Source organism: Nyctereutes procyonoides, unplaced genomic scaffold, assembly GCF_905146905.1.
Source record: "Nyctereutes procyonoides isolate TBG_1078 unplaced genomic scaffold, NYPRO_anot_genome, whole genome shotgun sequence".
Taxonomy (NCBI): Eukaryota; Metazoa; Chordata; class Mammalia; order Carnivora; family Canidae; genus Nyctereutes; species Nyctereutes procyonoides.
In genome coordinates, this window is record NW_026575117.1 from 3,729,832 (window position 1) to 3,744,392 (window position 14,561).

At 54.5% G+C, this 14,561-nt stretch overlaps 1 protein-coding gene across 6 annotated transcripts in view; it reads left to right on the forward strand.

Moving 5' to 3' along the window:
- NOS1AP (nitric oxide synthase 1 adaptor protein) overlaps positions 1–14,561 on the forward strand; it is a 280,357-nt gene that overhangs the window by 238,889 nt on the left and 26,907 nt on the right. For all 6 annotated transcript variants that reach the window (XM_055333925.1, XM_055333926.1, XM_055333929.1 and 3 more), the window contains one exon: positions 7,583–7,724. In XM_055333925.1, coding sequence (XP_055189900.1) covers positions 7,583–7,724 — 142 coding nt within the window. The remainder of the gene's footprint in view (positions 1–7,582; positions 7,725–14,561) is intronic.

Genomic DNA, 14,561 nt, shown 5'->3' on the forward strand with positions numbered 1-14,561 from the left:
AGCCTGGCCTGTGAGCCCCGCTGCTGCTGAGCTATGGGGTGGAAGGGCCGGATTCCCAGCCAGTAGAGACGAGTGAGTGGTGCAGGGAAAGCCAGCAGACTTGGGGAGGTGGGGGGCCCGCCTGCAAAGGTCTTGCACACTTCTCCTGGTTAGACTTACCATCTTGTAAGGCACTCTGGGTCTGAGGAGACAGTTAGCTTGGGAAAGAGTTTTAATTGGCCGGTCACAGAGGAATACTTCTGAAGGGAGGAGGGCAGGGGAGAGGGACTGTGTGCCCCGGGGAAATGTGTCCTGCAGGGATGTTTGGGGATAGTTGGAGGTCGACAAGGGAGATCTCTGGACTGGCAGCCAGCAGGCCTAGATGTTCTCCAGAGCCTTCGTGTTGATCATAGTGTAGAAAAACCTCAGAGGAGCTCCACGCTGCGTCAGGGCTTTGGGTGTAGCTGTTCAGACCACGCCATGGCCCCTGTGTGCGGACCCATGGCACGTTCCCCATGCCAGGCTCCTAAGGTGGCTGTTGCCCTTACCTCCCTGCTGGAGAGCAGGGTTGTCTCCTCCTGTGGGCTGACAGGATGGGTCCGGGGTCTCCACCTTCCTGTTGGAGGGCCCCTGTGCCTCGCTCTGGCACGATCGTGATTCCGTATCTGGATCCTCACACAGGTGGCTCACGCCCGTGGCCAGTGCGGTTGTCCTCTAAGGCTTCCATCAGGAGCTAGCTAGCCAGAGATGGCAGGAAGGTTGCATACCACCTGCTAGCCCTCTAGGACTCTGGGTTACTCCAGTTCTCGCTTCATATGGAGTCCTCTGTTTCGGTTCCCTGCTATGTGCCTGTGACTCTTCTGAACTCTCCGTGTGAGTTACCTTGTTTCGTGCCTGCGGCAGGTGTCTCCCGCTCTTCGTTTTACAGACCGGAAAACAGACGTTTAAGGGACATATAAGTCATAATAAGTGGAACTGAACCCGGAGAGTCTGACTCTTAACCACTCCACTTTACTCTTTTCCATCAGGAATTTGCATAATAAGGAGTAGCTTTGTTCTCCAACAACCTATTTGTGATGATAGTCTACAGCACTTGTCATTTGGGTATGGAGAGCTCCTCAACTCTCAATGACCCAAGTCACTCTGACCTCAATTTTCCTTTTTTCTCTATCTGTATAGGTCAATATCGACTCCGTTGTGTAGTTGGGGAAGGAGAGGGCCCGAGGAGTAGGCTGCCATTGGTCACACAGTGAGTCCCCAGGGCCCACTGACCTTAGAACTGGGCTTCCCATCTCCTCGCCCAGGAGCTTTGGCCACTAAACCCTGTTACAGGAAAGTCACAAAAGAAGCCTCTGGACTTGAGCTTCCCCAGCCAGCAAGTAAGATGAAAGGCATCTCAGGAATGCAGGTGTGTGTGTGAGGTGATCGGATGGATCTTCAGGACCAAGTCCTTTGTGACTGGGAAGAATTGCCAGGATTGTTGGCGGCCTGTGTCTGTGGAAGCGGTGTCTGTCCCAGCATCGTGCAGACGACTGCGAGAACGGAAGGCTGGCAGTGGGTCTTTCCCTCGCCCAGAGCATCCAGTGGAGACATTTCCTAATACCACGGCATTCTGTTTCCCCTCCTTGGGGAGGTATAATGATAGTATTCATTTGCAAGGCCTCTTGCCTCTTGCACGGTCTCTTGACCTCTCCTGTGGAGTGGATGTCGCCCTCCTGTCTTTTCCTCCCGGCCCCAGGAGGAGGAGGAGGAGGAGGAGGGAGGAGGCTGTCGGCCCTGATTAAGTGTGACTATACTTATTAGCACATCAGTGCGTGAAGTGTTGGTGATTAACAGAAGCGGCAGGAATCTCCCCGTTATCTTCACGGGCAGCTCCTTGAAATCATCTTGCCTGCAATCACAGCTCAATTGGTTTGGGTTGGGAGAAATTACTTCCTCCCGTAATGCTGTCACCATCAGATTAGGGGCCACAGCTGAGAAGTTTCACTGTCCTTGAGAGCTTGCAGTGGATTTTGAGAGATGACGACAGTCATGTGCTAAACAATAAGTCACTTGCCCGGCCAAGTTTAGGATGAAGGAGAGGAAGGTCCTACGCTTAGAGAAAGAGTCTTAAATGTTGGGGTGATGGGATGGGGTTGGGAGGTCAAAATACAGAAATCCCAGGTCTCAGAACTCATCTGATCCAAACTTCTGGTTATGGATGAGGAACTCAGCACCTGGAAAGGCAAATGAACTTGCTCATGGTCACCTGGGCGGTTACTGTCAGTACTGAGGTTGTAACCCAGCCACCTTTGCTCTATGGTACTGTGGCTCACTGACTAGCAGAGTACAAGGAGGAACCCAGCAGTCTACTGGAAATTTTAAGATCCCCTGTCTCCTGTCAATGTCAAAAGTCACACTCACTTTGAAACTAAGCTTTCTCCATAGTGAGCAATATTCTAGTGTCCCAGGCATTGCCTCCATCAAATTATAGATCAAGGCCATCCTGTAACCTGTTGGATAGAATCCTCACCCATCTCCCATTTCAGAGACTTCATCCCTTGGATCTTCCTCTGTGTAGAAGTCCAAATATATTTTCTTGCTTCAGCATTGTGAATTCTATACACTTCAGTCATTTAATAGATACAGTTCAAAAAAGGGGGAAAAACACATTAAAGAAATATGATCTTCAGTTCTTTTTTTTTTTTTTTTGAGACTCTGTGGTAGTTCAGCTCAAGGTAAGGGCACTGGACGTTATTGCTGTGAGAGATGAAAAGAATTAGAAGCCTGGGGGACGCCTGGGTGGCTCAGCTTTAGCGCCTGCCTTCGGCCCAGAGCATAATCCAGGAGTCCCAGGATCGAGTCCCACGTCAGGCTCCCTGCATGGAGTCTGCTCCTCCCTCTGCCTGTGTCTTTGCCTCTCTCTCTGTGCGTCTCTCATGAATAAATAAATAAAATCTTAAAAAAAAAAAGAATTAGAAGCCTGGGAGCTGTCCTGGACCTGACTTACTGGACTTCAGTCCCCCGGAATGCCGAAGCATGCGGTGGACAGGTCTCCAGTGTGGGGGGCAGGGGGCGGTAGATGAGAGCAGAGAGAACGGAGACTAATAAGGAGAGTGCCCCACATTTCTCTCTTCTTACCATTGCCTTCAGCATCTTCATCTTCATGATGAGCACCTTACATTCTGGGGCTTCTGCTCATCATTTTCTTTATGTACCTGAGGACTTGTTTCGTCATCTCCAGAAATTGTGATATTGAGCTTTTTCCAGGACAGTGAAATTCGGAACGTGCCCAAGGTAGTTAGTTAAGTCAGCTGCAGCATCACACGAATAGCTACCATCCTGCACGTGTGTGTAGCACCCAGAAGATTCCCAACGGCTACAGGGCCAGCCAACAACAGGGTCGCTTAATGTGGGAACAGAAGATAAAATCATGACCGACTGTCATTTTTTCCCTGGCTCCCTGGAGTACAGGGGATCAACCTCCTGATTTCCATCTTCCTGAAGCTACCACCGTAGCCTCTAGTGTGCTCTTGAGTAGCCGCCCACTCTCCCTGAGAACATGGTGCTAGTTCACGGTGGCTGCTGCGGTTCACCAGGTAGCGACGCCCATTAGGCGTGTCGTTGACACCCACAGTTGGCACACTAGAGAGGACAGCTGTTGGGTGTGTCTTGACCTCTGTGCTGGACTGAGGGAGGGCCTAGGGGCGAGGGGGAAGGAGGCTTTGTCAGCATGAATAAGTAAAATGGTTTAAAGAAGCCATTTGTCCGTGTCATGAGGGTAAGTGGCATCAAGTTGTAAGACCACTTCCTTCCCAGGCCTATTTCACAAAATTGCCTGTGATCGGCCCTCCCCTGAGCTGTCGTGCCCCCCATCTGTGGCGGAGAGCCACTGGGAGGTTAGATAGTCCTTCCCAGCTCTGAAAACCATCAAAGCAGCCATATCCAGCCTAATCCTGACAACTCAAAGCCCACGAGTGCTTTGGGGTGCTGATGGAAAAATGACTTTTTGGACAAGAAGATTCGATCCACGTGGCGGAGGGTCTTCAGAGGGCTTAGGTGAAACTAAACTGGATTCATGCAGAAATAACGCAGTTATAGAGATGCTTTTGAAAAAGCTAGTCGATTCCAGAGAATGGCCAGTTTCTCCAACTGGACAAGGCTGCCTTCCCAACGTGCCACTTGTTTGTTCTGCTTTGTACCCGGCTGCCTTCACATCTTGAAATCTCCACTTTGATTTCCAAAGGCCTGTTTGTGGTCATGAGATGTAAGCAGCGCCTTGTGACCTATGGGGACCTATGAAAAGGGTTCTTTTGAAAGCTGCTTTTAGCGAGAGTTCTCCCTCGTGGGCTTAGACTGGGCTTATTAGCTATTAAGCCTTAGTATGTGTGAGTCCTGCATTCCAAGGCGGCAGGCAGAACCAGTTTTCTTGCTTGGAAGGCCAGAAGGCCTGGGCCCTGGGCGGGGTAGGCCCAGCAGGCGGGAGCCAGCATGGCTGTGCAGAGAGCAGATGGCACCAGTGGCGGGAGGGACAACCCTGCCAGGTGCAGGCTGGCCCTCCTCACCACCTTCGAGTAATTTCTCCCAATGAGGTCCTTACATAGGAATCTACCAAAAGTAGACTCTTCAGCAGTGAAGGGAGGCAAGCCTATAAGTCAGAGGACACCTGAACTCACACAGCCTTTTCTGAGAATTAGGAGCCATCTGACCTCTTCCAACTCCAAGAGTGGTGAGCGGGGAGGCCGGTTCTCATAAGTGTTTGTGGTCGTCCTGTAAAGCAGGTCACCGCGTAGCTTGATTCCATGTTCACGGTCGGAGGTCTCTTTGTGGAACATGCCACCGTGTCCCTTTAAGTGAAAATATAACATACGTGGAAGAGGAGCAAAGCACAAATTGAAAGGAAACCGGTTAGCGTGAATGTGCACATCTAGGACCCTAGGCCGACAATTTCCTCATGGTGGAAACCATTGCCCTGGTGCGGACTGAAGACCATCTGGCCCAGGGCTGCTCCTCTATTGCGAGCTGTGGGGAGAGAGGGTGGTTCAGCCGCCTTGATGCTCACGTACGTGGGAAGACGCAATTCTCTTAATATCTTTATGTCTCTGAAGTTGATAAAGTAAGCTCAGCCTTTCCTATTTATTTTTTTTTAAGACTTTATCTATTCATGAGAGACACAGGCAGAGGGAGAAGCTCCCTGCGGGAGCCCGATACAACACTGATCCCAGGGGATCCCTGGGTGGCGCAGCGGTTTGGCGCCTGCCTTTGGCCCAGGGCGCGATCCTGGAGACCCAGGATCGAATCCCACATCGGGCTCCTGGTGCATGGAGCCTGCTTCTCCCTCTGCCTATGTCTCTGCCTCTCTCTCTCTCTCTCTCTCTGTGTGTAACTATCATAAATAAATAAAAATTATAAAAAAAAAAAACACTGATCCCAGGACCCCAGGATCACGCCCTGAGACAAAGGCAGACACTCAACCACTGAGCTACCCAGGCGTCCCTTATTTTCTGTCTTTATTGCCTTTTGGCACCAAAACCTGTTTCTGAGCACTCGGTGTATGCCAAGCACCGTGGGAGGTGCTCTCCTGCATGCTAGCCGGATACGTGCCCCTGTGTCGGAGGAGAGGTTGTAGACATCGCTGATTCACTCTCTCAGTTGACGTCACAGAGGTGTCCCTAGAACAGCTGTCACGAAGGGTGGGCAGTAAGGAGTGGGAGCCTGAGGCGAGGAGCCTCGCCCCCATTCCATTTCCAACACGGGGGGAGGCAGGATGGGCGAACCCAAAGCCTACATCTTCTGCGTCTTCAAGGAATCAGAGGGGAGGGTCAGCTGCTTATGACAGTGAGTGTACTGACATGGAAACAGGAAGCACGAAGACTACCAAGGATTGACACCAGGCCCTCTTCCTCCGGCCATCTTGGGCCTGTAAATAATTGGTTGAAATCGATCAGGATGTTCCCTCTGTTTGTCCTTGATAAAGGTGGCAGAGACGTGAGCCGTAGTCTAGGTTCTTTAGATGTGTGTTCCATCGTCCAGCTGGGGATGTGTGAGAAATGCAGGTGCATGGGGCCCCTGGGTGGCTCAGTCGGTTGGGCATCCACTCTTGATTTCAGCTGAGGTTGTGATATCGGGATGGTGGGCTCGAGCCTCGCATAGGACCCCCTGCTCAGCGGGGAGTCTGCTTCTCTCTCCCTCTGTGCTCAAGCGTGCGCTCTCTCTTTCTCTTTCTCTTTCTCAAATAAATCTTTTAAAAAAGAAATGCAGATCCTCTGAAAAGTCACTTCCTGTTGGATTTAAATCTGAGTGCTCCCTTTTGAAGAGAAGATTAGAACTCCTGTCCTGGCCCTGTCTAATCCTATAGATTAATGCAGGGGGGCGGGGACACTTGTTTGAGGGCCTTTCAACTTTTAGCATCAACCTCAAAGCTAGTTAGGGACACTGGGCAGGGATGGTGGAATTTGTCACATGTCCTCCCTAGGGGACCCTGAGGTTTGAGAGCCGCAGATGCTGTAGTGAGTGTGGAACGTGACCAGGTGACACAGCTGACCTGTAGTCAGATCATCCACAGTGTAGCTGATCCCAGACATAGGCACAGGGTGACAACCATGGCTAGATAAGCCGCTGCCTGTGGTGGTGGGATGTTTGGGGACCCCTGGGGACCGAGAGCTGAGCTCACCCAGCCCACGTGTGTAAACTCTTCCTAGCTTGTACTGGATTCGGGCTTTGGAAGAAAATGAGAGCTGACTGAGGATACAGTCCGTGAGCTCCCCACCTTGGAGGCCAGGCCCCGAGAACCGTGGCTGTGGTTCTTCCTCTCAGCCTGCATGGGTCAGACTTGAGACTGTAGGGGAAGAGACTTCGTCCCATCTTCTCCTGAGTTAAGAAGTGGAATGCTGAGAGCTAGGGTCAGGCTCTATTCTTGGGCTGTTAAATAGCTCCTCAGTGCCTCCTTACCCCCCGACCTCTGCCCCAACAGAGAAAGAAAGAAGGTGAAACAAAAAAGAGAAAGAGCCAAAGAACAGAGCTGAGTGAGCGATGAGTGATGTCTTTAGGGCGAGATTGGAAGGCCCGCCTTGGTCAAGCTCGCGGCCCATGGTGGTCCGGGGACTTGGATGCTGGGCTTTGCTGGCTCTGCTGTTGAGATGGTGGCTTCCCAGCCCTGTTCCCCCATGACCCCTGGGGCTGGGGCTCCAGGGAGATGCCCCGTTTCCAGCAGGAAAGAAGTGATGGCTGAGTTTCTTGGAGTATGGTGAATGCATCCAACATTTGACTGTGGTTGGCCAAGGACTCGGAAGTATCTCGACCATCTTTGTTATACCTGGGAGGAGGCCTGGGCTAAGCCCAGAATTGGGGTATTTGCTGTCTGTCCTTCCAGTGGACTTACTGTTGCAGAACTGTGGTCAGTTTCTATTTTCAGGGCCATCTCAGGAAAAAGATCTCCGCCCTATTCTTTGTGAGCATGTGGACATCAGCGCGACATTTGGTTTTTCCAGCTCTTTCCTTTGTTTGCCCCCTGAGTTTCTGTCCACACAGGACCTAGCATGTCCTCTCCCATCCATCACCTTTCCTGGGCCCTTGCAAAGGGTCCTCATGCCCCTCACTTGCTCATCTCCTTTCCCCTTCCCAGAGCCAAGCTATGCGGATCGTCCGGACGGTCGGGCAGGCCTTCGAGGTCTGCCATAAGCTGAGCCTCCAGCACACGCAGCAGAATGCCGACGGCCAGGAGGATGGAGAGAGCGAGAGAAACAGCAGCAGCTCAGGGGATCCAGGTAGGCACCTGCACAGGTGGGCACGGAGGGATGGGCGGGGACATCCATCAGGGGAGGGTGCATCCAGGCTTGAGCATGCAGACCCTTGGTTTTCATTCTGGTGGCACCAGTTCCCTGGCTGTGTGATTTGGGGGCAAGTTTATAACCTCTCTGGGCCTTCGTTTCCTCTTTGGAAGAAAACAGGAATAAAGCAGTGTCCGCCTCATAGGATCACTGTGACAATGGATGAGCAGATACATGTGAAATGCCTGGCATGTAGCAAACACCAGATACGTGTTAGCTTTTATTATTTTAACACGAATATGGAAAAATAAGAATAGAAAAATTTCTGGAAAAGATGGGAGTGATGACAGATGAGTGGCTTTGCAGACAGAAGAACGTCAAGCCATACTAGGTAAAACCGTACCGATGAGTGAATGTGTCCCTGGACGGATCAGAACAGAAAGCTCAGACACAGACACAGACACATAGGACATAGGATGTTATTCTAGATGTTGCTGTGAAGGTATTTTTCAGATGAGATTAACATTTAAAAAAAAAGATCTTGTTTAATTATTTGAGAGACAAAGAGGGAGAGTGAGTGGGAGAAGCAGCCTCTCCGCTGAGCAGGGAACCCAGCCTGAGGCTTGACCCCAGGACCCTGGGATCATGACCTGAGCCAAAGGGAGATGCTTCGCTGACTGAGCCAGCCAGGCGCCCCAAGATTAATATTGAAATCAGGAGGCTTTGAATAAAGCAGAGCCTCCTCCATAATGTCGATGGGCCTCAACCAATCAGTTGAAGGCCTTAATAGAGCAAAGAGGGAGTGCTGCCAGCGGATGGCCTTTGGACTTGGGCTGCCTCTCTTCCCTGGGTCTCTCGCCCGCCTGACAGATTTGGACTTGCCACACCTCCATGATCACACGAGCCAGTTCCTTGCCATGTGTATGTGTATTTTCGTGATGCAATATACATCACTCTGCAGGGCTGCGTCACTTACACAAGGAGGGGGCAGGCCCTGTCACTTGCCTGCTCTGCAGGGATGCCAGGAGGCTATACAGAGAGAACATCCCAGCCATGGGTGACCCTCTTAAGAATACACTCTCCACTCTCTGACGTCTTAACCTTTGAAGAAACAACACCGGACTGGATGTTTGCACATGTAGAACGTCCTAGGGACGGTGGTATGCGGGGGAAGCCAGGTCGCCGAGGTCTCATGTATATTAATGTTATTTGAGAAAACTGTCCCCAAAAAGGTGGTAAGAGGAGAGGTACCGTGGCTAGCGGGCCCGTTGCTGTGATGCGACCATCTGCTACAGCCGGGCGGCCACAGCCACGGTGGTGTCAACCCCACAGCTACTGTCACCATCAGTTCTCTGTCTCTGCTCGCCCCGAGGCCCCGCTCCCACAACCCTACCCACTCCCTGTCCCGACGGCCCTCATTCTTAGCAACACGTTCTGTTCTCTAGCTTTTGTATTCTAGAAATATAGCTTATTACCTGTGATCTACAAAATACGTGTTAATCGCCTGTTGACACAGCCATGAGGTTAAGTTGTGGGGGTGTCAGAAGTTACACGTGGATTTGCAGCTGCATGGGGTGGTCGGAGCCCTGACCCCCATGCTGCTCAGGGGCCAACTGTACTCAGATGGCCATGACACATGAGCTAGTTTTGTGGCTCTGGGTCTGGCGTGCCCGACCTGCCCCATCTCTGCAGGGCAGGAGGTAGACAGGAGCATCTCTCAGGTCCCGTTGGCTTTAGGGCAGGTCTGAGTCAAATGACTAGGGTGCCCTCTGATTGCAGGGTTTCTCGCACGGGGCTAAGCCTACTTTGAGCACCAGTGTCTGGGATGCCACGGATCTGGGCTGGGCAGCCTTTCTTCCTCAAGGAAACCTGCTTACTGCCCGGCCCCATAGTCCCTTCCTATTTCTTTCCCTGTTCATGGGCCGTCAACCACAAGGAACACGTCTCTTCTTCCAATAAGTGCCTCCCCCAGGAGCCTTTATGGACCATGTTAGGATTTTTGTCTGTGATGGGGCACCTTGGGGCACCACAGTAGAACTGCTTGTTGGGGTGTGCATGTGCGTGGGTTTTTTTTTGTTTGTTTTTTGTTTTGTTTTTTGTTTTGTTTTGTTTTTCTGAGAATCTCGCTTCCACATTAGTTGGAAGCTTTCCATTTACTGCAGCGTTTATCTTTCCGCTGGAGCCGCCCCCACGCGATGGGACGGCAGGCCCGCCACCGTGCCGGGGGACCCGTACACTCGGAGGACTTGGACGGTGCACAGGCTTTGGTGTCTTTGATGCCAGCCCGTCACCAGCCTGGTTCCAGCCATGCTTTTCAGACGGCATTCACCTTCACCGTGTGCACCGCCTCCCCCGTCCGCCTGCACCCCCCCCCTTCTTTCCACGGTTCCCTACCCTCGGGGAGGTTTGTCTTTTGTACGTTCTGGCAGTGGCCGCCCTGGGCCGTCCCTGGGGCTCCGAGCCAGGCGGGCCGCTGCTGCCCTTCCCCTCGCCTTGCTCTTGGCCTTGTGTGCTTTCTTGGACTCCTGGAGAGGGTTTCCCGGGAGCGGTCCCGTTCCCCGGGAGGCATCCTCCTCCCACGGCAGCCATCCGGCGTGGGCAAGGGCCCGGAGCCCTTTGGAGGAATAGAGCTGCTTGGAAAGAGAACTGGCCATCGAGACGGGGAGCGGTGGATTGCCTGGGCTGCCTGCTGTGTACCTGTCGCACCTGCCGACCTGGATGTGGTGCTTGTGCAGACCTGGAAACGCACTGCCGGGTCCCGCCGCCCCTGCTTCTCCATCCCCAGGGACTGCTGCCCCATCCTCTGTTCTCCCTGCGTCCTCCTCTGGCGACAGGTGTTTGTCTCCTTCCCCCGTGTGCCAGGCTCGATTCTGGGTAAACCGTGGGCAACCGAACGGGCCCCCGATACCTCGCTCATGGGTACAGACCCGTGACAGATGGACAAGATCACAGAGCGAAGTTGGGGAAGCAGGAAGACGAGGAGGTACAGTGGGCCACAGGTGTGGGCTGCAAACTGGGGGTCGGGGGCAGCAGGTGCCACCGCGGTTCCGAGCACCGGGCCTGGAGCCACCCCTGCGCCCTCCTTCCCCACCGTGTGCCTCAGTTTATCTGTCAGTGCCCCCTGAGGGCATCATGCTTCTGAGGATGCATGATTATACAGGTGAGACCCCGCAAAGGAGCGCCTGGCCTGTAGGACGTGCCGTGTACATTCAAGCTGTCACTCTTGCAGTTTTGAGGCCTAAAAGTGGCCACTTCCAGCCCTTCATCACTGAGCGGGTAACCTTTCGTGCTTTTACAAGCCCATTTTGTCACTGTGTAATCGACATGGAAAAAAGCTGTGCACTGACCCAGGGCGGCTGGGCGCTGAGCCCCTGGCGCCAGCCGGGCCCCCCCAAGACCCCTGAGAGCAGCCTTCCACGGTTCCTCCCCCGGCTGCTGGGGTCACCCGGCTCGGCCTGGCCACTGCAGGCCACGTGCCCGGCCTCCACCTGTGGCCAGAGCCCTCCTCCCGGCTGGGACAACCCTTCACCTGCTTCCTGAGCGCCAGGCCGCCACCGCTGTCCGTGCCCGGAGGTCACCTGAGCCTTCCGCCAAGGCTGACTCCTTCCTCACTGCACACAGATAAGGTCAAGCCTTTCTCATCTTCAAAACAAAACCACATCCAGCTTTATCTGTTTCCCTCATCGTTGGGCTTCTTGCCGGATTCATCTGCACTCGTGCAGCTTCTTCCCTGCACCCCCGCCCCCTATTATCCCTTCAGCCTCCAGGGATGTGGCGTCTGCTGCCTGCCAGCCCTTCTCGAGACCACCAGTCAAGGTCACCGAAGGGCCCCTCGCTAGCAAACGGACAGCCCTCTGTGCCCGGTTCAGCACAGGCGGGGGGCACCTCCCCATACGCACGCACACACCACCTTGCCTTTTTTTTTTCATCTGCTCCTCACTTTGCAACATCCATTGCATCTCTCCCGGGCTCCGTCCCTGCTGTTCTTTTCTGACTTCTGTGGTTTCAACTGATGTTTCTTTCCAGGCCAGACCTTTTTCCTGAACTCTCCGCTTCCGCACCCAACAGCTGATTGTATCTCCACTCGGCTGTTACAGACCTTGTGATTCCAGCAGGTTGAAAACCCAGCGTGTCCTCTTACCCACAACCCTGTTCCTCCTCCTCCTCCTCCTCTTCTTTTTTTTTTTTTAATTTATTCATGAGAGACACAGCCAGAGGGAGAAGCAGGCTCCCTGCGGGGAGCCCAATGCAGGACTTGATCCCAGGACCCCGGGGTCACACCCTGGGCCGAAGGCAGACGCTCAACTGCTGAACCCCCAGGTGCCCCTACTCTGTTCCTCTTGAAACCTCCCAACAGGACACCAGCCCCGACTAGGTCCCCTAATTCAGAAATTTCAGAACTCCTATGCATACTCCCCTCCCCACTGCTCTCCGTCCTCCCCCACCACAGTTTGTCACCCTGTCGTGTGATTGCTGCCCCCCTTTCAAATCTGTTCCCTCCTCTGCTGCTGCCACCCCCTTGATGTCAGCCCTCCTCCTTCCCACCTGGGGTATTGCTTTCTCTGTCGTCCTTCTAGATCTATGCTCCACATCGTCTCTGAGGTTGAAATGTGAAAAGATGAAAATCCCTTGGTATGACTTGCCTGCTTGCGCTCTGTCAAGATAAAATCCCGAGCCCTCCTGCTCGGGTCCCTCCGTACAGAGCCACTGGCCATGTCTCTGCCCCCCGCCTGCAGTGACTACCCCCTTCCCCCGTGCTCCCCGCCCCACACCCGCTTCTCCACCTGCCTTAGCTGCTGAGCCTTCTCAGGCAGTGTTGGCCCCTCCGCATGCGCGGCCCTAACCGCTCCCTGGTTAGCTGTCACCCCGCACCCGGGACAGCCCCCACTGCGGGTCCCCGGGCTCCTGCGGCGTCCTGCTGCCTCGTGTGTTTCCTCTATCAGGCTGGGGAAGCCTTTGGCTCACTTATCCTTACACGCCCGGTGGGTCTGTCACATACAGGTGCTTTACAGATTCTTAACTGAGTAAATGAAATCGGGTCTGCCCGGCGGTTCCTAGAGTTGAGTTCATCCTGGGTGGAAATAGGCTCAGCGGTTCAGAAAGCAGCGCTACCCCCACCCCGAGCCTCTTACAGGTGCGCAGCTCCCTCTTCCAGGGGCGACTGCAGCGTGCCGGGGTTGCTGAGGGTTTTGCATATCGACTCTAGTCCTTTAAGCTTCTTGGTGCCGGGAAAGTTGCAAATACGACATCGCCACCCCCTTGTCGGTCAGGACTAAGGAAGCCCGCTCACTGTGGGTGTACCGTCTAGGCCTTGGCTTACCGGAGACGCCAACAGGCACGGCGTCCAGAGCCCTCGTGGCTCTGACAGGTCTGCTGCCGTACTGACCCCCCCTTTAGCCACAGGCAAGGTCCAGGACATCAGATGCCATCATCCGAGAGCCCACGGGGTGGCAGGGAGTCTCTCAGCAGCCCCGTGGCTTGTGAGTCCCCTTCCTTGGCCTTGGTTTGGGACCTCCCGTCGCCCACGCACGGCGGCGGCGGAGTCTGGCTCCCTGAGAAGCAGAGCCGGAACCTGAGAGTTTCTGATCCTCCCAGACTTCTGGCTTGGGCGTCTCCAAACACTGTGTGTGTTTAGGGACTCCAGGATCGGGGTGGGGGGCAGCCCCCTCCCCTGTCATGACGCGATTTTCCCTTGTTAGTGCTTATTGAATACGTTCCCCGTGCCAGACCCCTGGGAAACAGGAGTGAGACCCAGCCCGGGCCTCAGGACTGGGGGAGGGGGTGCAGCAGGCGGCCAGGCGCCCAATGCCAGGTGCACCCACAGACAGATGCTGGGGACCTGCTCACGTACCTGCATCTCACCCTGTTCGTCTCCACACTGGCACAGAGCACCCATGCGTACGTTGTAGTCCCATCCACCTGCTGAAAACTAGCCACGAGCCAGCCCTCTGTGTCACAGGCCAGCGTCGTAGCCACCGGGAAGGCCCCTTCCGGCCGCGGGGCTGTGGTGGGAAGCAGCCTGCCCTCTGCGCTCCTGCCCGCTGCTCGCCCCCTGCCGGGCCGAGTCCCAGGTCCCTGAGCAGCCAGGAGGGAAAGCCAAGCACCCTGTTGCCTTTCCGAGCACCGGGCTTGCTTCCCCAGATGACTCCTGTGGGTTTGCACAGGAGACGTGTTAGGACTATTTGTTCCAGAGGCACGTGGCTGGCTCGGTTGGTAGAGCAGGCAACTTTTGATCTTGGGGTGGTGTTCAAGCCCCATGCCGGGTATAGAGATTACTTAAATAAATATTAAAAAAAAAAAAGCAGTAGTAGTATTTGTTCTGCAAGGCAGGGCCTCCGCTGACCCAGGCCTGGCTGCTCCTGGAGGGAGTTGGCTCCCCGCGTTTCCTGCTGACGTGAGCCCCGTTCCATTTTACCCTCGGTTCTTGGTTTCCGAAATCTTTTCAGCAATCTTAGTTGAGTATGGTAGTAGGGAGTCTAACGCCAAATGTAGAGAAAGGAAGATCGCTCCCAGGAAATGCCAAGGAATCGCCAGGTTTTCATAGAATCCAGAGGCAGAAAGGAACCGGGGATGAAGGGACTTGAGAAATGGCAGGACTTTGATGCCTACGCTGAGCGCAGCCGCCGCCTCCAGGGGGGAGGCGAAAAGTGGGGTGTAGACGGTGGGCGAGGCTCGAGAGCCAGCCACCCCTCTGGTCCCCCAGCGCTGCTTCCCGCCGCAGGCCCTTTCCTGACCTCCGTGCTTGGCCCCAAGGTCGGGGCCCGGCTCCGAGGGGTGCGGGCCTCAGATCTGTCACATGCCCCCTCCCCGGGGCGGGCTGGGCAGCACCAACCA